The sequence below is a fragment of the Triticum aestivum genome, chromosome 1D, assembly GCF_018294505.1.
Source record: "Triticum aestivum cultivar Chinese Spring chromosome 1D, IWGSC CS RefSeq v2.1, whole genome shotgun sequence".
Lineage (NCBI taxonomy): Eukaryota > Viridiplantae > Streptophyta > Magnoliopsida > Poales > Poaceae > Triticum > Triticum aestivum.
In genome coordinates this window covers 434333047-434360361 of record NC_057796.1, presented here as the reverse complement: position 1 = coordinate 434360361, position 27315 = coordinate 434333047, and the positions used below count along the sequence as shown (strand labels likewise).

Here is a 27315-nt window from a genome sequence, read left to right as displayed (position 1 = left end):
GTAATAAATTTGAATCTTGGCACTTGTATTGTCCTATTTATATCTATACATGTTGTGTCTTCTGTAGTGGAAATCTTGTGATATATAAAATTGTAAAGTCCGCGACATTGAGAGTGCATGTATAATACGAACTCATATGTTTTGGCAGTATTATTTGTTCTCCAATTGAACATATGTTTTCAAACTGTCCTGCTGATTGTTTGTTTAAAATGGCCGCCCTTTTGCAGCAATGAAAGCCACTTGTTAACGTTGTGGATCTCGGCGCCATTTCTATGATAATCTTCAAGATCCGCGCCTCTGCCATCGCCCTCTGCCCGCCTTTGGCACCGCCTCTGGCATATCTTAATTGTAGTTTAGTGTTCTTATGAGTGGCCAACCGGTCTGTTTACTCGACAATGTTTTTATCTGTACTTGGCCAATGCGCTGATTTATCATGTTGCTACACACCTAACTATCATTTGTTGGACGACTTGTCGTTATACCCTCGCAACCTTCGATCCATCTATCTAAACATCGTTCTACTTCAGAACTGAGTTCAGTGACTTTACCATTCGCTTTTGATTCCAGTGGATATCAATTAGATGGATGGAGTTTTTCTTATTGATGTGGGCAAGGCAAGCAGCTCCTTTTGAATAGGCCGATCGGTTCCTTTCAGAAAAAAAGTTTTTTACTCCTTTTTTTCTGCAGGGTAAGTTTCTTACTCCCTCCAATACATGTTAACTGACGCTGGTGCGAAGATCAACGTCAATTAATATGAATCGAAGATCTACTGATCGAGATTTCTGTGACCGCGTGTGCGGCGTCGTGGCGTGTTGACCAATCGTTGGACGGGGAACAAGTCGGTCGGGTCAGAGTTTCCCGCAGCTCTTTGCGTTGGATGCACGGTCCACGACAGTGGTGAGTCGGCGAAGCTTATGGACGCGCGTTGGTCGCGTACGTACTAGCAGCGTGGTTGAACAAGAGCACTGTGCTCTTCCACTACACCGGCAGCGGCTGATAAGATCTCCATCAAAGGAGGGACTAGCTGTATACGAAGTCGTTGGTTTATACGGTATTTTTGGACGGAGTAGGTAACAAAGTTCAACGTGATGTAACGCCACAGTTGACTAACATGATGGGTGTGCTTGGTTTGTAGTATGTAGTTTGTCATATCTCCCCTGTAATATTCCGGAATCAGGCAGCTATAATATGCAAAATGCTGAAGGCTTGCAGCGTCTAGCTAAACTGCTTGGAGTTTAGATCCTGTCGGCTAATTAACATCTCCGACTTTTGCTGCATCCGAATTGCTAGCAACCATGCGTTTATGTAGATCTTGAATTGCAATCATGGTTTTCCTTCGAGCGGTTCTTAGTTTATTTACCGACCAATTAATGAACTCGGACTATCTGATCCTGAGCTCAAACGCTCCATGATGAACAGTAAAATCGCAAATAAAAAGGAAACAAAACCAAAAAGAAAACGGTGGCAAACTTTGACAAATGTTTTGTGTGCTTGTAAAATTTATTTTGAAATGACATTCATGGAAGTCGTGGCAAGAAAAACAAAATCAATGCTCCAAAAATGTTGTGTTTAAAGCATTTTGGAGTCCTTTTTAAAAAAAATGCCATGACTTCCATGGATGTCATTAAAAAAATTCAAATACTCAATACATTTGTCAAAGTTTGTCACAATACAATTTTAGAATTTTGAATGTGTTATTATTATTTTTCAGATTTTACTGTTCATCTCGAGATCATTTGAGCTCGGGAGCAAAAAAGAACTTTCGCCAAATAATTTGCTTTTGTGTAGTGGGATCAACTCCCAGATGACAGATGCAATGATACGTCATGTGAGTGATAGACGACATAAAACACAAGGTCCTCTCTATTTATTTTTGCAGCACCCAAGCACCGAGAATTTGGTTGGTCATGCGCGTAGATGACTCGGCTCAAAAAGGATAAGAGTTAGGTTTCCTCTTTTCCTTTTTTACCCTAATAGCTAGCAAACGTTCGTCATGAGGGTTTGGCATTTGCGCACGTTTTTTATGGCAGTTTAGTTATATTTAGGGATTACATTTTCTTCAGAAGAGCATAACAGTTTTGAATAGGAGGTAATTTTTCACAGGAAAATGCCACCACTTGATCACCATCCAATGGCTGTGAGGGCCTTTGCTGGGACCCCTAAAAATCTGACGCTCACCAGATAACAATACCGTTTTACTAAGGGGGAAGTCAGGCCTTCCTGGGTTAGTAGTTACTCTCTCCATCTTACATAAGACATATATATAGTGTTAAAAAAATATCTTACATTATGAGACGGATGAAGTACTTAACGAATTGGGGCTGGAAAGTTTCCTGGGAATCGCGGGGTTATAGGTAGCTCCTTACGAAAGCAGCATGACGTGCCTAATTCTGATATTCCGGGAACTTGCGTTATTTAATATGAAACAAAATTCCTCTACTTGTTACTCTTGACGCGCAAGGTTGACTTGCCGTGCACAGTCTCTCGCTAGCACTATCACTTTAGCCTTGAAATACAGGGAGTAGATCAGTACTGGCATGACTGGGGAAGTAAATACGAGTAATAAGCAGTAGGCAAGAGAACAACACTCGCTCGATGGCCATAGCCTCAGCAGCGGTAGTGCTCGTGCTAGCGTTCGCCGCCGCGGCCGCGGCCGCGGCAGAGAGTCCAGCGCCGATAGGGCTGGCCGGCTGCTCCACCAGCTGCGGGGACGTGAGCGTGCCGTACCCCTTCGGCTTCGGCCCGCCGCGCTGCTACTGGCCGGGGCTCAACCTCACGTGCGACACGAGCGGCCCGCAGCCCCCGAGGCTGCTCCTCGGCGACGGCACGCTCCGGGTCGCCGCCATCTCCCTCCGGAACGCCACCGTTCGCGTGGTGCGCGCGGGCTCCATCGTCGACAGCGCCAGCGTCACCTCCGACCGCAACGTCTCCTTCGGCGGTGGCTTCGTGGACGCCGGGTACATGCTGTCCAACGGCAACGAGCTGGTGCTCTCCGGCTGCAACCTGCTGGCGACGCTGGTGGAGGACCTCCGCGTGGGGCCGGGAAGATCGGGCATCATCAGCGGCTGCGCCTCCTTCTGCTCCTTCCGCAACAAGAAGGTGGACAGCGTCGGCCAGCTGGCCGGCAAGTACTGCTCCGGCATGGCGTGCTGCCAGGCGCCCATCAACTACCACAGCTCGCCCACCGGGGTGCACCTCCGGTGGCTGGACGCCGGAAACCACAGCGAGGCGCTGACGTTCCTGCCGACCTACGTGTTCGTGGCGGAGGAGGGGTGGTTCGACCGGAGGCCGCTGGCCGACGAGCTGCTGAGCGTGAAGCAGAGCCCGTCGGAGGCGGCGCTGGAGGTCCCCCTTGTCCTCCTGTGGGGTGTCAAGCAGGGCCTCCCACCGCTGCCGAGCTTGACGGCCAACACGTCCACCGCATGCTCCGACGACGCGCACCGCAGGCTCTGCAAGAGCGACCACAGCGTGTGCGCGGTAGGAAACCTTGGCTATACGTGCCAGTGTCAAGGCGGCTACGACGGCAACCCCTACCTCACCCATGGGTGCCAAGGTTAGTCTGTAGCTGTGTGCACATCACCTATAATTTCTAAACCTTTTGGATTCAACGACTACCTCGTACAATAAGCCGCAATTCATGCAACACGCATGTGCCTCGCAGGAAATCGAACCAAGGACAGTTCACCTACCATCTCGTTGCGTAAAATAAGACTATATTCTGTTGACCTTAATTTTCTCTATCTATACTTATGTCAGTAGATCAGTAGATAGTACTCTGGGCAGTTGGATAGCTGTCGGTCGGAACGACAAGTTTATCCAGCCAGAGGTGGTGAAACCCATCTCAAATGGGTTTAAGTGAAATTTGGGATTGGCTAGGGGTAAGTTTGACTGGAAATTTGATTTGGGTCAGTCGATCTGTTTTCAGCCGTCATATTCGAAATGAACGACCAGATTGATTTCTTCAACCTCCAGCCAGATCTCCTGCTCATCTTCTTCCCTATAACCGCCGCACGTACCACGGGCCTAGCCGCCGTACCCGCGGCCGGCGCCGCTCCCACGCCAACCCGGCCGCCCCGGCCATCCCTCTAGCACACCCCCCCCCCCCCCCCGCGACGAGTTTTTTCTTCGGCGAAGCCACACCACCGACCCCCACCACTGCCCCCACCCGAAAACCTAAGATAGATACTGGGGTAGCCTGCCCGGCGACCTTCTTCTTCCCCTCTGGCAAGTTTCTTCCTCCCAGCGCTTGTTTCTTCCTTCAACCAAAATCGATTGACCCAAAATTCAGAAGTCGATTTTTTGTCCAAAAGGACCCCCTGCCGAGATGAATTGACAAAAAAGACTACATGTGGATCAATTTGACAAAAAGGACCCCCTCAGCGGTGGCGGCAGGCGTGGCAGGCGACACGTGGCACCTGCCGCCACGCCAGGAGGCGGCGGGCCCTGCCGCCACTGCAGGAGGCGGCAACAAGGGTAAAACGCGATTCGCACAGTACCCCGAGCCGGGACGGAACGGGCGAGGCTAGGTGGGCCACGCCGCCACTATGTGAGGCGGCCTCTGTTGCCGCTGTCGCTCGCAGGCCGACAGGCCGTGCTGCTCGCGGGCCCAGCCTGTGGGCCACGCCGCCACCGCAGCAGGCGGCATCCCTCTGTTGCTGCACGCGCGACAACGTCGCAGACGGCGCTGATTCCCGTGCATCCTCGAAGAGCAAGAGTTCTGCATTGTTCAAGGGTAAGAGTTCTGCATCGTCGAAGGGCAAGTGTTCTGCATCGACGGAGGATGAGCTATATTCCAGTTCTACCGTTTAATTCAGATGTACTTGTATTATTAGTTTGTACTCTCTTTTTGCAGGGCATTATGTTCTATCTTAATTTCATTTTGTAGTTCTTGCATGATGTTCGATATTAGTGGAGGGAAAGAAAACGCCACTACTTTATTCTAAAACTATATTTTTTTTCCATTACGACACGGTACAACTGAAAATACATTGTACGATTGAAATATAGCTACATTTAACTACTGAAATAAAGCTACATTAAACTGCAGAAATAAAGATACAAATGATTGCGAAATTTAAAATAAGTCCAGCGTGGATATTTTCCTTTTCCATCGCCAGCTTCTTCTGCTGCCTTGGCCTCATGAGCCCTTTCTTTCTTTCTCTGCCTCTCCGCCTCACGAGCCTCCTTTCGCTGTCGTTCCTGCTCCTCCATGCGACGAGCCTCTTCCCTGTTTTTCTTTCCTAAATCCTAAAAAAAAACGGTGTTGCTCCGCATAGTATTCTTTTAACTCTCTCTCTTGCTCTGCTTTCTCCTCGGCTTCCGCCTTCTCGTGTCGCTCTTCCGCATAGAAACTATTCCACGTACGGCGACTTCTTTCACAAATCTCAGTCACTGCCCAAGCCGTCATCTCCGTGTCAATCCAACGATAGTACATGCACAGAGGCGGAGGAGACTACAACAAGAAACAAGAATGTTATTAAAGAATCAATCAAAATACCAACAATATCTATTCGTGATGGTTAAAGCATACCGGAGGCTTGTCGTACTCTGAAATAGCTACGGTTGGATCTTCCTCATAATTGGCGCACATGAAAAACTTCATGCCCAACCAATCTGAAAAATCCGTCACCTCCTTCACCTTGCAAAGATCGCCATATCAACACCGCAGGACTGCCATCCCCGGAGGCAAACTTGCATTCTTCATTTTCCTCGGCCTAATGCCTTGATCCGAGCAAGGCAAACTCATACCGGCTAGAAAAATGTGTTACACACTTTGCGCAGTGGCGATTTCGAGGATGGCTAGACGAGAGCATCGGTGTCTCCTTTTATAAGCTCAGACGATAAATGATGGCGAGAAAATTAGCGAGAACAGAGGAAATTAGGCGGGAAATTTTAGGATCCCTGTAGTGTCGGCACAACAGTTTCCCGCATCATCGGATTCCCGAAGCGAGTGACTGATTACCGCAGTGTCGTTGCATCCGCTCAAGCAATAGCCAGAGCGATTCTCGCAGTGCCGTCGCATCCTATGAGGCAAAAGTAGCAAAAGCAGGACTGATTCCCGGGCGAAAGAACCAAAAGCAGGCATCAGCGTTCATATTCCCGCGCGGAAATCACGCTCTTGGGTGATGTCACCTCACCTGCAGCAGCAATTTTCAAAGCATGGGAATGAGCGCCATCTGCCACAGTGCTCATGTCGGCTAGAGGTGCCGCCTGCTGCAGTGGCGGCCTGGCCCGCACCTAGCCTTCCGTGCAGTTCCTTTTGTCGGCCAGGGAGCGACAAGGGCAGCAGTGGCCGCCTGGTGTAGTGGCAGCGTGGCCCACCAGGCCTGGCCCGTTCCGTCGCGGCTCGGAGCACTGTACCTAATCCGTTTTCGCCGGCCGGCCGCCTCCTGCAGTGGCGGCAGGACCAGCCGCCTCCTGGCGTGGCGGCAGGTGCCACGTGTCGCCTGTCGCGCCTGCCGCCACCGCTGAGGGGGTCTTTTTTGTCAAATTGATCCAGAGGTAGTCTTTTTTGTCAATTCATCTCGGCAGGGGGTCCTTTTGGACAAAAAATCTTCAGAAGTCAGGTGATTGACATGTAACCATTGAGGTGAAATTTTCTATGCATGATTAACAGTAAGAATACCCCGAAAAAAACAGTAATACTATGAGGTTCTCTATTGCAGTACTAATAACCAAGTTTATAGAAGTACTTAACCGCTACAAAAACAAGTTTAACAGTACGTGTTTGGATACGTGGGCTGAACGAAGCAAGCGGGTGGTAGCAAAAATGCTACACGCACGGGCCTTTTACGAAGTGTTGCATGCCTTTTCTTAAATTCAGCACCAGCCCGTAAATGTTAAGTAATTTGCTTTCCCACAAAAAAGTTAAGTAATTTTCCATCGATGTAGCATATACCTGGCCATGGGAAGCCCGGCCCGGCCGGCCCGGCACGACCCGGCCCGAAAAATCCTGACCCGGCCCGGCCCGGCGCTGCCCCCGGGCCGGGCTCGGGCCTAGATTTTGAGCCCGAAGGCCGGACCGGGCCGGGCCCGGGCCCGTCTTTTTTGCATTTCTCTGAAGGTCGGGCCGGGCCGGCCCGGAGCCTGACGGGCTTTTACATGTTCGGGCCGGGCTCGGGCCCAGAAAACAGGCCCGATGGCCGGGCCGGGCCGGGCTCGGGCCTGGGTTTTTTTCGTCGGGCTTGGCTAGGCCCGGCTCGAAGCCTGGCCCGGCCCGAAGTATGGCCAGGTATAATGTAGCATTTCTCGGGTGGTGGACTGGGGGAAAACGAGCTTTGCTACACCTACGAGATGCTTACAGGGTGTTGTGGTTGTTTTTAATTGGACTTTGGTGGGTGCGCATCTTGAAATTCAGGGGGAGGTTTGGTTAGAGGGGGAGCGAGGTGCGTACGTCTACCATTTTTTGGGGGAAACAAGGTAGCCGCTATTTCTCACTTACTAGATATTCTCGGTGCATTGTATAGGTATAAATATTATACTGAATTGAACCATGATTTATATGTCCATATTAATATAATTGTATGGTAATATAATTTTATCTGATAAACACTTATTTAGTAAGTATTTATTGACTTATCATGAAAACATAATTTAATTTGGTAAGTCAAGAAGAGATGATGCAGTTGCGGTGACTTCCATAAGAAGAAAAATGATTAAAAACAGAGATGAGAGACAAAAATCAAAATAGAGAGAGGAAAATATATGTAATGTTAGACAAAGTACGAAAGAACACAGAAACTTCACCCGCAAAAAAAATACAGAAACTTACTCTTTTTTTAAGAAAGAGAATTTTTAGGGCATTTGAAGAAAGAGAGATAGTGGGTGGCAGCGGAGCATCGCCATTCTTGGGCCCGTCCACAAACACTGCCCTGCTCACATTCAGGGCTGGGCACTCGCGAAGCATCTTCGGTGTTGAACATTGAACATGAATCGGCAGTAGAGCAATCCTTTTTTAGTGTTTTTGAGATGGCTAGGATTTTCCGCCATAGTTTTAAATATTAGACCGGACTGACAACCCGATCGAAAAAACCGGGGACATACTTGTTCATTTTTTAAGATCCATTTGTCTTTTTAGTAAAAAAATTGGGGGCAGGGGGGGGGGGGGGGGGGTATTCATAAAATTGTGCAAACTTGCGATTGAACCTTCGACGTTGAGCCCAACATAGTAAAGGACCAATAAACAACTAGACTAGCAACAATTTACGATTTACATACATTCTTCCAACAGCACGAGGCGTGTCTCCCGTAGGAGCTGCACACTAACGTCGATATTTTCTTTCTTTTTCACTTTTCCCTTTTTTTGTTTTAATAAAATACGCACAAAAATAAAATACTCAATTACCAATTTTGAAATGTGAAATAAACATTTTAAAATACATAGTAAGTTTTTTAAACATATGATAAAAATTGAAACACATGATGAAGATTTTCTAAACATGTAACAAACATTTTTTGCTGCAAGATGAACATTTTCAAATACGCAACATTAGTTAACACATGCACTTTTTAAAATGCACGATGAACATTTAATAAATGAATGAATGCCATTTTTAAATAGACAATGGACATATTTAATACGCAATAAAAAGTAATAATACAAAGTGACTAAATTTTAAAATAAGTGACAAATATTTCTTGAATTTAACAAAAATATTTTTTGAATACAAGGTGTGCAATTTTAATGCATGAAGAAGAAGAAATAAGAAAGACAAAATATTGAAAGAAAAAATAGAAAAAATAAAATAAAATAATGAGAAAATAAGGAACAAAAAGAGGGAGAAACAAGAAACAAGAAAAGTGTTTGCATTTTTTTAAATATATGATGGACATTTTATGATATACTCGACTATATTTTTTTGAAATACATGATAAACGTTTTCCAAATACATGTTGAGGTTTTAAAAATGAACATTTTATAAATATACGATGTAAACTTTTAAATACATGATAAACATTTTTGTGCAATTGTAGTTAACTGAAGCATTCTAGCAATGGTCTAACGGTAGTGTCATGGAAGGGGGGAGTTTTTCACTAAATGCCATTGTGACAATTCAACATTTTTGATGGTATAGAAAGGGAAATGAGAAAGTTTTCTTGGAGAATAAAGAAATTACATCATCCACATCCAAATTCAAACTATAAATCATTTCTTTCAAAGATGTAATCTGGATTCAATATTTTTCCGGAGATCAAAGTTAAAACAAATGAGTGCGAGTTATCTTGTTATAAATTGATCAATCAGTAATGCAAGTGCCCATAAACTAGCGCTTGTATGTTTTCAGGAAGGTCTTTATGATGTGCTAACTGTTTTTTTCATAGATGTCAATGAGTGTGAGCAGCCACATGACTATGGGTGCTTCGGCAAATGTATCAACACAATTGGAGGGTACAAATGTCAGTGCCCACAAGGAACCCACGGTAACTACACTATCAAGGATGGTTGCATCAAGTCCGCGGCTACAGGTTAGTACGCATGTTTCAACTTCTTCAATATAATTGTTAGCCTTAGATGATTTTGTATTCCATAATTGGTTGTACAGTACACATTTATTGTTTCATTTGACCATTAGTCCTTTTAGGTATTTGATATTTTTGCACAAAATACATTAGGGGCATGTCAATGTATATAATAGCATATTAAAATAGGGTTACAAGAATTTACATACATAACGAGGGTCTAGATTATTAAAAAAGATTCTTATGAAATAGATAAACATAGATCTTTTTTATGCATTCAACTTGTCTCCATAACACAGAGACAAACAGAACCAGTTGTGAGGCTAATCTTCCATGTAATTCTCTAGGAACTTGTGTTCTAAATTTTTTTGCTATTACATAGTTTCATATGTTACATGATATATTAAGGGATAGTTCCATGAGGAAATTACATTTTGCATCAACTCTTACATTACCTGGCTAAGTGGCCACGAAGCTAGTGGTCTAACACCTTAAGGGCATGCACAATGAAGATGCTTAAGCATGGATGTCTAAAATAAAGAGAGGCAATATTGTCACATCATTAATCATATGCATAATTGGTCATCTCTGTAATGTAATTTGGTGGTTAGGTATGCTCACTTCCTTGTTAGCACACCTTAAAGCACCTGTTGTAAACTTAGGCATGTCTCCTTATAAGCACATGTGTATCATGCGATAAACAAAACCTTTTTCCAACACGAATATATTCTCCTCTTGAATTGCAAATCAAAGGTTATTGTCATGTTGGGAAAGTTGCATAAATTTTAAAATCCAGCGTCATAAGGTATAATCCCATAGAACTATGTTTTCTCACCCTTTTCAACCAACCAATAAAACCTTGTAGGGCAGATTTTGTTAAAGAACGAGCAACTTATTAAAAGTTTGCTTCATATATGAAACTTTTGTATATAGTCTCAAACTTGATGAGAAAAAGTTGGGCATATAGGGAAACACTTGCTACTCCAAATAAGAATTATCTAATAAAAGATCGATTTATAGCCCTGCACATTGCACCCTATAGATTCCATCAGTAAAAGCATTGTCTTTGTACGTGCTCTAATATAAAATATGCTTTTGCTACATATTTAAACTATATGAGCTTACAATCATGAATATTCTTTGTTATTTGAGGCTCAGATTAGGTGGGTAAGGTTTTAATTCTTGTTGCACACTACACTCAAGTATTGCAATCAAATCAATAGGTATTAGGGAAATATATACAAATTCCTTGTAGGCTAGAGCATAAGTTTTTGAGTTGCTCGGGATCTAGTTCAGTGCATACACCATGTATGTCTCTTAAAAGGTCATGGTTGTACTCGCTACGCTTGTTTCATTTATTGTATTTCCTTCTAAAGATATAAATATAGGGTTTTGGAAAAGTACTTGTTGATGTTGACTTCGAGTTCTCGGTATTGAGATACTAATATTAACCCACACATATACAGGAACAAGCATCGGTATAGGAGTTGGAAGTGCAGTAGGATTTATGCTTCTGGTTCTCGCGACATTCTTCGTGGCCCAAAGGTTTAAACATAAGAGACAGATATTGTTGAAACAAAAGTTTTTCAAGCAAAATCGTGGGCAGTTGTTGCAACAATTAGTGTCCCCAAGGATAGACATCGCAGAAAGGATGATCATTCCCATAGATGAACTTGCAAAGGCAACAAACAACTTTGACAAAGCACGTGAGCTTGGCGGTGGAGGCCATGGTACAGTCTACAAAGGGATCTTATCGGACCTACACGTTGTGGCCATCAAGAAGTCAAAGATCACGGTCCAGAAAGAGATAGACGAGTTCATAAATGAGGTAGCCATCCTCTCCCAGATCAATCACAGGAATGTAGTGAAGCTTATTGGATGTTGCCTAGAGACAGAGGTACCATTGTTGGTTTATGAGTTTGTTTCTAATGGAACCCTCTATGACCATCTCCATGTTGAAGGGCCAAAATCCCTTTCATGGGTAACTAGGTTCAGGATTGCAACTGAAATTGCAAGTGCTCTTGCCTATCTTCACTCGTCAGTTTCAATCCCAATCATCCATAGAGATATCAAGTCTAGTAACATACTTCTGAATGAATCTATGACATCGAAGGTGTCAGACTTTGGAGCTTCAAGATACATTCCAATGGATAAGACGGGATTAACAACAATGGTTCAAGGAACAATTGGATACTTGGATCCTATGTACTTCTACACAGGCCGCCTCACAGAGAAAAGTGATGTCTATAGCTTTGGTGTCATTCTCGTCGAACTGCTAACAAGGAAGAAACCATTTTCGTATTTCTTCCTTGATGGAGATGGCCTTGTTTCCCATTTTGTCAAGTTGCTTGCTGATCAAATGTTGGTCCAAATACTAGATCCGCAGGTCATAGAGGAGGGAGGCAAAGAAGTTCATGAACTCTCCATACTTGCAGCATCATGTATAAAGTTAAATGCTGAGGACCGGCCTACAATGCGACAGGTGGAACATACACTCGAAGGCCTTATTGTATCCAAGAAATTTGTCCAAAACAACGTGGAAGTTGAGAAAATTTCAGAGAATGACATTACTATGATGAATTGCTCGCTGAAAAAAGAAAGAGAAAGCCCGCCGGAATGCAGCAGAAGATACAGCATGGAGGAAGAAATATTGATGTCTGCAAGGTACCCTCGGTAGAGACGCCAGCTTTGTACCACGTGCATCGCAAAATATAAGGATTACTCACTTGTATAATTGTATTTATATGTGTGTTGTTCTAGACTAGAACCTCTGTTACTATCGCTTTTTCTTTTATGATAATATATATAGTTGTCATACTTCTGATTTTGGCCCGCTGGATAGCTACCGAGCTACACATGCATTTTTTGGTAAACGCCATTTTTTGTTGACCGATAATGCAACAAAGGCAATACAAACATCATCCTTGTCAAAAAACAAAAGGCAATACAAACATCATGAGTACATAACCCGTCTCTGTATGATTACGATGCACACAACCAACACCAACACAAACAAACAAAATATAGGACGAAAAAAAGGCCTCCGAAGTCCATGCATAGGTCAGTTTTACTTGTATTGCTTACAATCACATGAAAAGATGCAGTTACAACATTCGTTATATGAGCAGCGTCTAGCAGCTCACTGAGACACTGACAAGGTGAAGAGATCAGGGACAACAAACGTAAGGTAAAAACTCTGAGTATGAGACGGCAGAATGCGGGGAAAAGTACCCCCAAAAGGAAACTGCTGTGTTCACCAATTTTCATTTTGGATACTTGAAGCTGATGTTTATGTGTGCAGGCGTCGTAATCGGCGCAAACAGTGCTCATAAGAAATCCTTAATGGACGCAAAGTTGCAAACAAGCCCTACCCAAATGGAGTCATCGCGTAGCGTCTTGAGAGTTGAGAGAGCCTGTAGGTTCCAAATTCACTCACTTTTGGTCTGTGTAGACAGCATCAACATCATCCAATTCAAGCAACTTAAATACAAGGTCCTTGTTAAGTTCCATGGCCTCGTCATCCACCTGTCATAAAAAGTGAAAATGGGTATTGTCAGATTTATTTCCAGATATATAGGAAGCTCCTAGGAATTACTCCCTCCGTCCCATAATATAAGAGCGTTTTTGACACTGGTGTAGTGTCAAGAACGCTCTTATATTATGGGACGGAGGGAGTATTTAGTTGTTGAATACATGAAAAAAAAACCTATGTTGCTAATATGGATAGCATGATGCAACGATATATGAGTTGCTTTCAGGCATGTTTTATCTCACTCGGGTATGTTATACTGAAACTCGACTGGACGATAAGGTAAACCTAAAGTGCGCAGTCCTAATTTTATCACATCCTGCCAATGATTGAAGCAACTCATGATGATGCAGTGGTCCTGTTTCCTACGTAAATCGTCTGAGACAACAAACAGCTGCACCATATGGAACTTGGCAGCACACGCAGTACATCATAAATAAACCAACCAACTCTAGCGATATATGAATTTCTCGAATATATGCATAGAAGATTAAGGTTTCAAAGAAATATGTGGTAGCATGTGTTCATTAATTTTCAACACGTGCAGACTTGACTACGATAAAAGGAAAACCAAATACCTCAATCGGATTGAGAGGCAGCAGTTCATAACCGTTATCCGTTTCAAATTTCAGCCCTTCCTCTTGTAGCTTTGATAGCACAACAGGATAGTTTTCAGATGTAGTAACTATCTTGTAAAACCTGGAAGGAAAGAGAGCAATTGTAAGAGTTGTCCGTGCTCTGAAGAGATATCTGTGGCTAAATGTAGTGAACTAGAAAGAAAAGCACCAGGAATATCACATGCAGGTCTCTGACATTAAACATAACTTCTCTGCATGCATACAGTGTTTTATGAAAGTGACAACAGCAGACAGTATCTAACTTGTGTTAATTTACCAGTTGTAAGATACTAGAAAATGAAGATCAGATCCACTGGGTCGGCACGTAACATTTCTAGTTGATATCAGTAGGGTACCTCTCTAGAACCTCTTCTTCAGAGTCATCTTCATCATCAAAATTTGGTTCAATAACATCATCGGCGCCAGCATCCAAAGCAACAGAGAGTAGTTGGTCCTTATCGGCATCTGTAACTTTTATGTTAACCACTCGAGCTTGTCTGAATCTGAATGTAACAGACCCAGGATCAGCCAATTTTGCTCCACAGTCTTTTACAACATTTCTAATATCCGCAATAGATCTTGTAATTTTGTCTGTAAGGACCTCAACGACCATACCTACTCCACCAAAACCATAGACCTGTTGAAATGTTTCAGGCACTTAAAAAATTTCACAAGATTCAAAATATGACCTGCATACTTATTAACTCCTGAACACAATTTACCTCAGATCTTGTAATAGTATTGTCTACCAACATCATATATTCATTTATTTTGAAAGAAAACTGTAGGAGTGACCCCTATATACAATTAGGAACCCAAATTTGAGTCCATGAGGGTATAAACCTAGGTGGTAGGGTTGTACATCCATTTCCTCAGCCAAATGAGATAGGCATACTTTCTACCATAATCATATATCATACTGCCAAATGAGAACCTGATGATAAGGTCCACATTAAACTAGTGATAGACAATTGTACCTCATAAATCTTTTCTGTGTAAGTATCCTGACCCTTTTCTGAAGCTCTTTTGATGTTACGCTCAACAACTTCCTTGGGGACATCAAGCTCTCTTACTTTCTCTAGTATCGCTGCTAAAGCTGTGTTGGACGAAGGACTTGGACCACCCTTCTTGATGCTGCATGATATCCATATGAATATGTAAGGAGCCAAATTAATTAAAATATATTATAATGCCTGAACTTGTCATGCCATTTCGAATATACTTTTAAGATTTTAGGGTCAAAAGGATATGAAAGCTCATCTTTAAGGGACTATTAACATTCAATGGGTAATATAGAGGTAATGATTCAATCACAACAGACGATGGCAATATACCCTAACAAGTTATCCACAAGTAAAACACATTATGCTACTCAGCAAGGACATATTAGTAGACATATTGGCAGATTATAGGCAAGTTCGTGATTTTTTTTTAAAGGCTGCGACAAAGATATTTTTGGGCAATACAAGCTCAGAGGGGCAGTAACACCTACGCAGCAACGATTTCCTTTCCGATTTTGCTGTTGCGCTTCATCTTTTTCAAATTCTGAGCACCCTGAGCCAAAGAAACAGCTGGTATAAGAATATGCATTAAGAGTCGAAAGATAACTGCACTTTTTCCTGTGAGAAAAGATAACTACATTTAGCTAGCAAGTGTCAAATGTTGTTCTTTCCAGTTAATCTCGTCAACATCTGTCCTTGTGCAATGCACAATGAACATGAAAATTAGCATCAGAGCTAAGTCAGAGACAACTGAAACATGGCATTCTTTTGTGGAGTACAACACGGGCGCGGTATACGCACTTCTGTAGAAGCTAGAGACAACAAAAATTTGCACAGCTGGTTGGCCCTGAATCTGAACTACTGCGACATGATGCAAAAGAGCGTGCCAAGAACAGGTCACCTTCCTCCCGGCGATCTTGCAGGAGCGCCGCCCCATACAGAGCGGCTGGAACGTCGAAATCCTCCGCCTAGCCACGTGCCCCTGGAACAAGCTGGCGCCACCAGTTGGGCCATTCCCTGATGGCACCCGGAAACATAGTCAGAAGGACCAAAATCCAAGGGGCTGGATCGGACGAGGGGAGCAGAGGGTCGGTGGCTTACTGTGTACAAGGGAGGCGCTCCTGAGGGCGGAGGCGGAGGAGGACAGCGACGAGGCCCTGTGGATTAACGCACCCAAAGCCCGCGCGGCGGACGCCATGGACGGCGGCGGCTGCAGGAGCAGCGGAGTGGAGCGCGCGCGGCTGGTGCTCGACGGATTGCCGCCCCGGGCAGCGGCTGGGTGGGAAGGACTTGTGCTGGGAGCGAGACTGGATCCGGGGATTGGAAAGGCACGGTTCAGATTTGTCCCGGTCCATCCTGAGTCGTCGGATCAACCTTCGGTCTTCCGCCCTCCGAAGGCTTTTACAGTAACGTGCAGCACTCTGGATATTGTTTTTGGCTCGCAGGAGTATATGCTCCTGCACGTCAAAAATGTGAAAAATAAAATATAGGTGTGTTCATTGTCACATTCAAATGATACCTTCAAATTTATAGGGGGAAACTTAAGCATGTTGACCTGTGCAAAAAAGGAAAACAAGCCGAACGATAATTATATCCTTCACATGGTATACTTAATTTTGTTTATTTTGCCGATGAAGCACTGCTATCCTGTTTTGCATGAAAATTGGCAAGCACATTATTTAACTAACATGAAAATCTACAAAAAAAATCAGAATTTTTAAAATTTATTTTCTATTTGTTTCTAATTTACTGTTCACGGCATGCTTTGTGACACGGAACATGCGCGGCACTTTCTTTTTGCAAGGGGAAGGTGCAGCACTCAGCAATGCTTTGAGACACAGATTGTATGTTTGTCCAAGAAGCTAGTGATTTTTCGTGAATCTCACCGTCCTTCTTTATTTCTATAAAATCCAAACCGTTTCAAATATGTTCCGCAGTGAAGTTTCACAAATTATGTTGATATGAAAAAAGTTATAAATATCTTCCACCTAGGATCATCTCGAAATCTTACGTTTCTAATGGGTTTCAAAAGATTAGTCGTATCCAAAGTTTATGTTTGCGAAGTGGGCTCGCGAGTTTGGTGGTGTGGGTGTTTGTATGCGTCTATGTTGTACTTGGCGTTTCTCATTTCTGTCTCTTTCATGTTCTTACTCTTTTATTGAGTCACCTAGTTTTAACTAGCTCCTCACGCGTCCTCCTCTGGCAGCTTCACTGGATGGATTCGGGATGGGAGGGGAGGTCGGGGTTGTTGATCTTTGGGGGGGGGGGTATAGCGTTCCTTCATATCTCTCTGAACCTCATCGCATTTTGAGCCACGTCTCGCGGCCATACATCTCTTCTCTTAGTCAACTTCCTTGACGAAAGAGAGTTGATAGAGATGGATCTCGTGGTAATTTCTTCAGTAATCTCGTTGGTGGTCGGACATGACTGAGGCGGATACTATCTCTCCCCTCACATTTTGTTGATGCGGTGGCAGAAGGAGAGTGGAGAACGGGATGATACGAGCTCATTCAGATTTGGTACACGGAGGGAGAAAGCAAGTAGGCTATCAGGATTTGTAATTCATGGTATGCACATCGACAACCTCGGAGTTGTGGGTTCAAAGACTAGATGTCTCCAATGTTGGAAATATGCCCTAGAGGCAATAATAAAGTGGTTACTATTATATTTCCTTGTTCATGATAATTGTTTATTATCCATGCTACAATTGTACTAACCGGAAACCCTAGGGCGTCCCCTCCTCCTCCCTTCCCCCTATATATTGGGGTAGAGGGAGGGCAGCCACACCCCATCTATGCCACGGCGCTGCCCTCCCTCTCCCTCATAGTCCTTCTTTTTCTCCGTGAGGCTTGGCGAAGCCCTGCTGAGATTTCTCCACCACCACCGCCATCACGATGTTGTGCTGCCAGAGGACTCGAGCTACTACTTCACCATCGCTCCCTGGATCGAGGAGGTGAAGGCGTCATCAAGCCATACGTGTGTTGAACGCGGAGGTGGCGTCCGTTCGACACTTGGATCGGGAGTTCGCGGGACGGATCGTGATTGGATCGCGAAGACGTTCGACTACATCAACCGCGTTTCTTAACGCTTCCGCTTAGCGATCTACAAGGGTATGTAGATCCAATCTCTCCTCTCGTAGATGGTCATCTCCTAGATTGATCTTGGTGAGCGTAGGAAATTTTTGGTTTCCCATGCAACGTTCCCCATCATCCAATGCGTGGCTTGGGTGTCAAGGGTTGACCGCTGATGCGGCTTGAACTACGTCGGTATTTCCCCAAAGAGGAAGGGATGATGTTGCACAACTACGGTAGGTATTTCCCTCAGTGATGAGACCAAGGTTATCGAACCAGTAGGAGAACCAAGCAACACTATGTAAGCGGTACCTACACACAAAGAACAAATACTTGCAACCCGACGTGTTAAAGGGGTTGTCAATCCCTTTCGGGTAATAGTGCCAGAAATTGTCAAGTTAACGAGATAAAATTGTAGTAGGTTGATATATGCAAATAAAAGCAAATAAAATTCAGCGAGGTATTATTGGGTTTTTGATAATATAGATCTGAAAATAAAAGTGGCAAATAAACAGAAAGGCAAATAGCAAAATAGATCTGAAAATATATGACGAGAAAATAGACCCGGGGGCCGTAGATTTCACTAGTGGCTTCTCTCGAGAAAAATAGCATACGGTGGGTAAACATATTACTGTTGGGCAATTGATAGAACTTCAAATAATTATGATGATATCCAGGCAATGATCATTATATAGGCATCACCTCCAAGATTAGTAGACCGACTCCTGCATGCATCTACTACTATTACTCACATCGACCGCTATCCAGCATGCATCTAGTGTATTAAGTTCATGGAAAAACGGAGTAATGCAATAAGAACGATGACATGATGTAGACAAGATCTATTCATGTAGGAATAGACCCCATCTTGTTATCCTTAATAGCAACGATACATACGTGTCATTTCCCCTTCTGTCACTGGGATTGAGCACCGTAAGATCGAATCCATCACAAAGCACCTCTTCCCATGGCAAGAAAAATCAATCTAGTCGGCCTAACTAAACCAAAGATTCGAAGAAGAAACACGAGGCTATAAGTAATCATGCATATAAGAGATCAAAAGACTCAAATAACTTTCATGGATAAAAACATAGATTTGATCATAAACTCAAAGTTCATCGGATCCCAACAAACACATTGCCAAAAGAGTTACATCAAATAGATCTCCAAGAGACCATTGCATTGAGAATCAAGAGAGAGAGAGAGAGAGAGAGAGAGAGAGGAAGCCATCTAGCTACTAACTACGGACCCGAAGGTCTACAATGAACTACTCACGCATCATCGGAGAGGCACCAACGAGGATGATGAACCCCCCGTGATGGTGTATAGATTGGATCTGTGGTTTCTAGAACTTGCGGCGGCTGGAATTGTGTTTCGTCGACTCCCTAGTGTTTTTGGATTTTCGGGGTATTTATAGAGCAAAGAGGCGGTGCAGGAGGCCGCAGAGGTGGGCACAACCCACCAGGGCGCGCCTTGGCCCCCAGGCGCGCCCAGGTGGGTTGTGCTCCCCTCGGAGCCCCCCTCTGGTACTTCCTTGGCCCATCGTGTGTCTTCTGGTCCAAAAAAATCTCCAAAAAGTTTCACTGCGTTTGGACTCCGTTTGGTATTGATTTTCTACGATGTAAAAAAACAAGCAAAAAACAGCAACTCGCACTGGGCACTATGTCAATAGGTTAGTCCCGAAAAATGGTATAAAGTTGCTATAAAATGATTGTAAAACATCCAAGATTGATAATATAATAGCATGGAACAATAAAAAATTATAGATACGTTGGAGACGTATCAGCATCCCCAAGCTTAATTCCTGCTCGTCCTCGAGTAGTTAAATGATAAAAACAGAATTTTTTATGTGGAATGCTGCCTAACATGTTCATCACATATTATTTTCTTTTGTAGCATGGACATTTGGACTTTTATATGATTCAAAGCAATAGTCTAGTTTTGACATGAAGATTTCAATACTCAAGCATATCAACAAGCAACTATGCCCTTTCAAAATATCAACGCTAAAGCAAGTTATCCCTAGACCATTATGCTCAGTCATTGATCCATTCATGAAACACACTCGCATATTAGCTACACCCAATGCTCAAGTACGATTATAGTGCCCCTTAGTTGGTGCTTTATAAGAGAGGATGGAGACTCAAATAAACATAAAAAATTGCATAATGTAAATAGAAAGGCCCTTCGCAGAGAGAAGTAGGGATTTGTAGAGGTGCGAGAGCTCAAAGCGAAAATTGAGAGATAAAATTTTTGGGTGGTATGCTTTTGCTGTCAATGAAAACGATCGAGTAGTCCCCAATACTTTCCATACTAGATATATCATAGGTGGTTCTCAAACAGAAATTAAAGTTTATTTCTTTTTCCACCATACTTTCACATTCCACGGCTAACCGACCCACGGGTGCCGTCCATACCAACACTTTCCAAGGAATTTATTATTTGACAACATAAAGTAAATTCATTTTTCATTTCGGGACTGGGCATCCCTAATACCTTTGCCGTACTCTCGTGCAATGACAAGTGAATAAACACTCATCTTGAGAATAACACATCTAGCATGGAAAAATATCAGCCACCCCCTACCGTTTCATGAGCGGTACGAGCACACAAAAAGTACAGTGGACTGATGTGGCAAAACTGGGTTTAAGGATTTTGGATGCACAAGTAGTATTTCTACTTAGTACAAGTGAAGGTTAGCAAAAGATTGAGAAGCACCCAACCAAGAAACGAAAAATCACATAAGCGAGCATTAAGCATAACTAACACCGAATAATGCACCACAAGTAGGATGTAATTTCATTGCATAACTATTGACTTTCGTGCTTGCATAGGGAATCACAATCCTTAACATCAATATTCTTACTAAAGCATAATTACTCATTAACATGACTCACATATCACTATCATCATATTGGAAAACTATTACAAAGAATCAAGTTTATTTTGTCCAATGTTCTTCATGAAAGTTTTTATTATATCCCTCTTGATCTATCACTTTGGGACTAATTTCATATGTTGCTTTTGATAGCTCAAACAAATCTAAGTGAAAAACATGAGCATAGAAATTTTCTTCTCTCAAAATAATATAAGTGAAGCATGAGAGAATTTCTAAAAATTACTAACTCTCAAATAAATCTAAGTGAAGCATGAGAGCATGAAACGTCTCCGTCGTATCTATAATTTTTTATTGTTTCATGCCAATATTATACAACTTTCACATACTTTTGGCAACTTTTTATATGACTAGAAAAAATGCCCATGCGTTGCACCGGGAGAAAAAAAATCTTTCATGTTTAGTTTGTGGGTATGTGAGTTGCCAAGGAAAGACACTACGTATGTGATGCTATCAAGATTTGTCTTAATCAAAAACTTATTTATCCATTTGCTAAAGTATCATACATGCACAAGACATGCATTTGTCTACATAAGGAGATCCTTAGTTGAATGCCCATGTGTTGCTATGCAAAAAAAATCAATTGATCGTGACTTAACTCTCTTGTCACCCAAGTAACATAAATCTACTTTAGTCAAGACAACACGTACGGGGCAAAAGTCTCAGATGAAAAAATAATTAAAGATGAAAGGTATTTTGGGATGCTAGTTTAAGAAGATGGTATGTATTCCCGTCCTTGACCACTTAAATTTGTTCATAGCCTCCTCGCTCTTTTCCAAAAACATCAAACATCAATATCACGGTTAGCAATCTCAATTGTGGTATTGTCTGAATCTCAATGCAAAAATTCAGAACATGCATCCTATTGCTCCTTAGCTTCAATAAACTGAATTGTTGCCATGGTTAGAAATTAAATCGGGCGAAATTAACAATATAGTGCATAGCAGGCCAGACAAAATCTGAGTTTATACATACCCTACAATCCATTGTGATCTGGTTACCATAGCACATAAAATTGCAGCTCAAAAGCTTATGCCGGTTTTACATATTTTTTTCGTGTTTCATATTGGGCAATTTTTTTCTGTGAGTAGGCCTCAATCTTAGTCAGTGCACATTAGGCCAAAAGGCCAATTTGGCTGACACAGAAGTCCACCCCGGCTTAAATAGAAAAATAAAGTAAGGTGCAACATGCCTGCTCTCGTAGCCCCTGGCTGCATGCGAGATTGAACAGCCCACGCTCTTCGAGCATCGCCGCTTATATTCCTGAAGCTTCTTTTCCTGGCTCCGCCTCTCCACATCTCTCTCTCACACACTCGTCAGTTGTCACAGGAGGACACCATGGAGCAGCAACCTCGAGTTGACGAGCGACCCCGCGCAGCCCGGCAGGTGTTCCACCGCCCTCTCTGCCTCGACCCCGTCCTCCGCGGGTCTCCTCTGTCACGCGATGGACGCCGACCTCGTGCCCCTGCCTTCTCGCGAGCTCGCCCGAGTCACAGCAATGGCGCCGCCGCCCAGCGCCACAACGGAGAGAGGAGCACAGCGGCCGACCCCTCCCTCCCCTGCTGCATCACTGCGCCTCCTTCCCGTTTTCTTTCCTCCCTTCGACTTCCTACAGCGAACCGAGGCCATGGCCACCAGCTCATTTTCTTATTTCTCTGGAAGCTTTCTGTATATTTAGAAGCAAGACTGAATTCTCTTCCTTTCTTATTTCTCTGGAAGCTTTCTGTATATTAGAAGCAAGACTGAATTCTCTTACTTTCTTATTTCTCTGGAAGCTTTCTGTATATTTAGAAGCAAGACTGAATGTTCCTCTTTCCTTCAACATCAGCACTCAATCCTCCTATTTCCTCGTTTCTCTTTCAGCATCTGTATCTTCATTTTCTTATTGATTCCCGAAACACCTCCTCGATACCCAAAAAAGTTGAAGTCATATATAAATTGGAAGAAGCAGGTGGAAGGGGGCGAGGTGGGACTATTTAAAAGGAGCATCTAACCTTTTCCTAGCAGAATTTGAGCTAGCTGAGTTGGTTGCAATCCCTGTTACATGGCTGGAAGTCAAGAGTTCGAATCGCGTATAGCAGCATCAATTTTTGCCTCCCGTCCTCTCCAATGCAGCGGGGCGGTGTGTGACTTAAATGGGCCAAAGCGACTGGCCCAAGAGCCATGACACGCGGGTGCAGGCCCAACTCGCGCACTGCTTTTGACGTACAGGCAGCCGGCGTGCAGATAGATTAGTACCACCTTGGATGTAGAAAATAAATATAGACGTGTTGAAGAAAAAAACTAAAAGCGTAAATTCACGGGAAGAAGCGTATTGTGACGGTGAACCCGACAAAGTCAATCCGTGCTTTATTATTAGGGAAAGATGTATTGGACTAACCTATTGATCCAGTGCCCAGTGCCAGTTCCTGTTTGTTGCATGTTTTTTGTATCGCAGAAAATTGATATCAAACAAAGTCCAAACGCGATAAAAATTTACGGAGAATTATTTTGGAATATATGTGATTTTTAGGAGGTGGAATCAACACAAACGGGGGCCCACAGTGCCCACAACCCACCAGGGCGTGCCACCAAGGCCCAGGCGCGCCCTGGTGTCTTGTGCCCTCCTCGAACATCGGTTGGAGCCCTTCTTCTGGCGCAAGAAAGATAATTTATGGAAAAAATCGTGTAAATTTTTTAGCGCAATCGGAGTTACGGATCTCCGGGAATTTAAGAAACCATGAAGGGCCAGATCTGGGGAACGCGAAACAGAAGGGAACAGAGATACATATCCAATCTCGGAGGGGCTCCCGCCCCTCCGCCGCCATGGATACCATGGACCAGAGGGGGAACTCTCCTCCCATCTAGGGGGAGGCCAAGGAAGGATAAGAAGGAGGGGGCTGATACGTCCATTTTGCATCATGCTTTTATATCGATATTTATTGCATTATGGGCTGTTATTACACGTTATGTCACAATACTTATGCCTATTCTCTCTTATTTTACAAGGTTTACATGAAGAGGGAGAATGCCGGCAGCTGGAATTCTGGGCTGGAAATGGAGGAAATATTAGAGACCTACTCTGCACAGCTCCAAAAGTCCTGAAACTTCACGGAAGTTATTTTTGGAATTAATAAAAAATACTGGTGAAAGAATCCACCAGAGGGGGCCCACACCCTAGCCACAAGGGTGGGGGGTGCGCCCCCTACCTCATGGGCCCCCTGGCAGGCCTCCGGTGCCCATCTTCTGCTATGTGAAGTCTTTTACCCTGGAAAAAAATCATAAGCAAGCTTTCGGGACGAAACACCGCCGCCACGAGGCGGAACCAATCTAGGGCTCCGGCGGAGCTGTTCTGCCGGGGAAACATCCCTCCGGGAGGGGGAAATCATCGCCATCATCATCACCAACGATCCTCTCATCGGGAGGGGGTCAATCTCCATCAACATCTTCACCAGCACCATCTCTCTCAAACCCTAGTTCATCTCTTGTATCCAATCTTTGTTCCAAAGCCTCAGATTGGTGCCTGTGGGTTGCTAGTAGTGTTGATTACTCCTTGTAGTTGATGCTAGTTGGTTTATTTGGTGGAAGATCGTATGTTCAGATCCTTTATGCATATTAATACCCCTCTCATTATGAACATGAATATGATTTGTGAGTAGTTACGTTTGTTCCTGAGGACATGGAAGAAGTCTTGCTATAAGTAGTCATGTGAATTTGGTATTCGTTCAATATTTTGATGAGATGTATGTTGTCTCTCCTCTAGTGGTGTTATGTGAACGTCGACTACATGACACTTCACCATTATTTGGGCCTAGAGGAAGGCATTGGGAAGTAATAAGTAGATGATGGGTTGCTAGAGTGACCGAAGCTTAAACCCTAGTTTATGAGTTGCTTCGTAAGGGGCTGATTTGGATCCATATGTTTCATGCTATGGTTAGGTTTACCTTAATACTTCTTTTGTAGTTGCGGATGCTTGCAATAGGGGTTAATCATAAGTGGGATGCTTGTCCAAGAAAGGGAAGCACCCAAGCACCGGTCCACCCACATACCAAATTATCAAAGCAACGAACGCGAATCATATGAGCGTGATGAAAACTAGCTTGACGATAATTCCCATGTGTCATCGGGAGCGCTTTTGTCTATACAAGAGTTTGTCCAGGCTTGTACTTTGCTACAAAAAGGATTGGGCCATCTTGCTGCACCTTATTTACTTTCATTACTTGTTACCCGTTACAAATTACCTTATCACAAAACTATCTGTTACCGATAATTTCAGTGCTTGCAGAGAATACCTTACTGAAAACCGCTTATCATTTCCTTCTGCTCCTCGTTGGGTTCGACACTCTTACTTATCGAAAGGACTACGATAGATCCCCTATACTTGTGGGTCATCAAGACTCTTTTCTGGCGCCGTTGCCGGGGAGTGAAGCGCCTTTGGTAGGTGGAATTTGGTAAGGAAAAATTTATATAGTGTGCTGAAATTTACTGTCACTTGTTACTATGGAAAGTAATCCTTTGAGGGGCTTGTTCGGGGTATCTTCACCCGACCAGTAGAGCAAAGAGTTGCTCCTCAACCTACTGAACCTACTGAAAATGTTTACTTTGAAATTCCTTCGGGTATGATAGAGAAACTGCTAGCTAATCCTTTTACAGGAGATGGAACATTACATCCCGATTTGCACCTAATCTATGTGGATGAAGTTTGTGGATTATTTAAGCTTGCAGGTATGCCCGAGGATGTTATCAAGAAGAAGGTCTTCCCTTTATCTTTGAAGGGAGAGGCATTGACATGGTTTAGGCTATGTGATGATATGGGATCATGGAACTACAACCGATTGAAATTGGAATTTCATCAGAAGTTTTATCCTATGCATCTTGTTCATCGTGATCGTAATTATATATATAATTTTTGGCCTCGCGAAGGAGAAAGCATCGCTCAAGCTTGGGGGAGGCTTAAGTCAATGTTATATTCATGCCCCAATCATGAGCTCTCAAGAGAAATGATTATTCAAAAATTTATGCTCGGCTTTCTCTCAATAATCGCTCCATGCTCGATACTTCTTGTACTGGATCTTTTATGATGAAGACTATTGAATTCAAATGGGATTTATTGGAAAGAATTAAACGCAACTCTGAAGATTGGGACCTCGACGAAGGTAAGGAGTCAGGTATAACACCTAAGTTTGATTGTGTTAAATCTTTTATGGATACCGATGTTTTCCGTGAATTTAGCACTAAATATGGACTTGACTCTGAGATAGTAGCTTCTTTCTGTGAATCCTTTGCTACTCATGTTGATCTCCCTAAGGATAAGTGTTTTAAATATAATCCTCCCATTGAAGTAAAAGTAGTTGCACCTATTAAAGTTGAAGAAAAGACTATCACTTATAATGATCCTGTCGTTCCTACTGCTTATATTGAGAAACCACCTTTCCCTGTTAGAATAAAGGATCATGCTAAAGCTTCAACTGTGGTCAACAAAAGTAACATCAAGACACCCAAAACCCCTGAGCAAATTAAAGTTGAACCTAGTGTTGCTATGGTTAAAGATCTCTTGGCTGATAATATTGATGGGCATGTTATTTACTTCTGCAATGAAGCTGCTAGAATTGCTAGACCTGATGCTAAAAATAAACATAGACCTGTTGTAGGCATGCCTGTTATTTCTGTTAAATAGGAGATCATTGTTATCATGGCTTATGTGATATGGGTGCTAGTGCAAGTGCAATACCTCATTCCTTATACAAAGAAATTATGCATGATATTGCACCTGCTAAGATAGAAGAAATTGATGTTGCAATTAAGCTTGCCAATAGAGACACTATTTCACCAGTTGGGATTGTTAGAGATGTTGAAGTCTTGTGTGGGAAAGTTAAATATCCTGCTGATTTTTCTTGTTCTTGGTTCCCCACAAGATAGCTTTTGTCCCATCATATTTGGTAGACCCTTTTTGAATACTGTTAATGCTAGGATAGACTGCGAAAAGGATGTTGTTACTATTGGTTTGGGGGATATGTCTCATGAGTTTAACTTTGCTAAATTTCATAGACAACCCCGTGATGAGGAATTGCCTAGTAAAGATGAAATTATTGGTCTTGCTTCTATTGCCGTGCCTCCTAGTGATCCTTTAGAACAATATTTGCTCGGCCATGAAAATGATATGTTTATGAATGAAAGAAGGGAAATAGATGAAGTATTCTTTAAACAGGGACCTATTTTGAAACACAACTTGCCTGTTGAAATCCTAGGGGATCCTCCTCCACCCAAGGGTGATCCCGTGTTTGAGCTTAAACCATTACCTGATACTCTTAAATATGCTTATCTTGATGAAAAGAAGATATATCCTGTTATTATTAGTGCTAACCTTTCAGAGCATGAAGAAAAGAAATTATTGAAAACTCTGAAGAAGCACCGTGCTGCTATTGGATATACTCTTGATGATCTTAAGGGCATTAGTCCCACTCTATGCCAGCACAAAATAAAATTGGAGAAAGACGCTAAACCAGTTGTTGATCACCAACGACGGTTAAATCCTAAGATGAAAGAAGTGGTAAGGAAAGAAATACTAAAGCTTCTGGAGGCAGGTATAATTTATCCCGTTGCTGATAGTCAGTGGGTAAGTCCTGTCCATTGTGTCCCTAAGAAGGGAGGTATTACTGTTGTTCCTAATGATAAAGATGAATTGATCCCACAAAGAATTATTACAGGTTATAGAATGGTAATTGATTTCCGCAAATTAAATAAAGCTACTAAAAAGGATCAT

The 27315-nt window shown here is 43.1% G+C and overlaps 2 protein-coding genes across 2 annotated transcripts; one reads left to right on the top strand and one right to left on the bottom strand.

The window, feature by feature from the left end:
* Positions 1-2445: 2445 nt before the first annotated feature.
* On the top strand, positions 2446-12276 carry LOC123173092 (wall-associated receptor kinase 2-like). The gene is made up of 3 exons (XM_044589888.1): positions 2446-3553; positions 9322-9465; positions 10926-12276. Exons 1-3 carry the CDS (start codon positions 2596-2598, stop codon positions 12134-12136), a joined length of 2313 nt encoding a protein of 770 aa, XP_044445823.1. The 5' UTR covers positions 2446-2595; the 3' UTR covers positions 12137-12276.
* Positions 12277-12485: 209 nt separating this feature from the next.
* On the bottom strand, positions 12486-15954 carry LOC123182661 (probable transcriptional regulatory protein At2g25830). Its single transcript, XM_044595309.1, has 7 exons — positions 15708-15954; positions 15508-15623; positions 15098-15159; positions 14583-14739; positions 13962-14242; positions 13567-13687; positions 12486-12984 (listed from the first exon to the last, which is right to left on the bottom strand). Exons 1-7 carry the CDS (start codon positions 15802-15804, stop codon positions 12892-12894), a joined length of 927 nt encoding a protein of 308 aa, XP_044451244.1. The 5' UTR covers positions 15805-15954; the 3' UTR covers positions 12486-12891.
* Positions 15955-27315: the final 11361 nt, after the last annotated feature.

Coding starts and splice junctions, on each gene's coding strand:
- LOC123182661 (XM_044595309.1), bottom strand. CDS start 15,804: ATGGCGTCCGCCGCGCGGGCTTTGGGTGCGTTAATCCACAGGGCCTCG. Junction 15,624..15,707: donor GAGCGCCTCCCTTGTACACA/GTAAGCCACCGA, acceptor GGGTGCCATCAG/GGAATGGCCCAACTGGTGGC. Junction 12,985..13,566: donor TGCCTCTCAATCCGATTGAG/GTATTTGGTTTT, acceptor TTTTTATGACAG/GTGGATGACGAGGCCATGGA.
- LOC123173092 (XM_044589888.1), top strand. CDS start 2,596: ATGGCCATAGCCTCAGCAGCGGTAGTGCTCGTGCTAGCGTTCGCCGCC. Junction 3,554..9,321: donor CCTCACCCATGGGTGCCAAG/GTTAGTCTGTAG, acceptor TTTTTTTCATAG/ATGTCAATGAGTGTGAGCAG. Junction 9,466..10,925: donor CATCAAGTCCGCGGCTACAG/GTTAGTACGCAT, acceptor ACACATATACAG/GAACAAGCATCGGTATAGGA.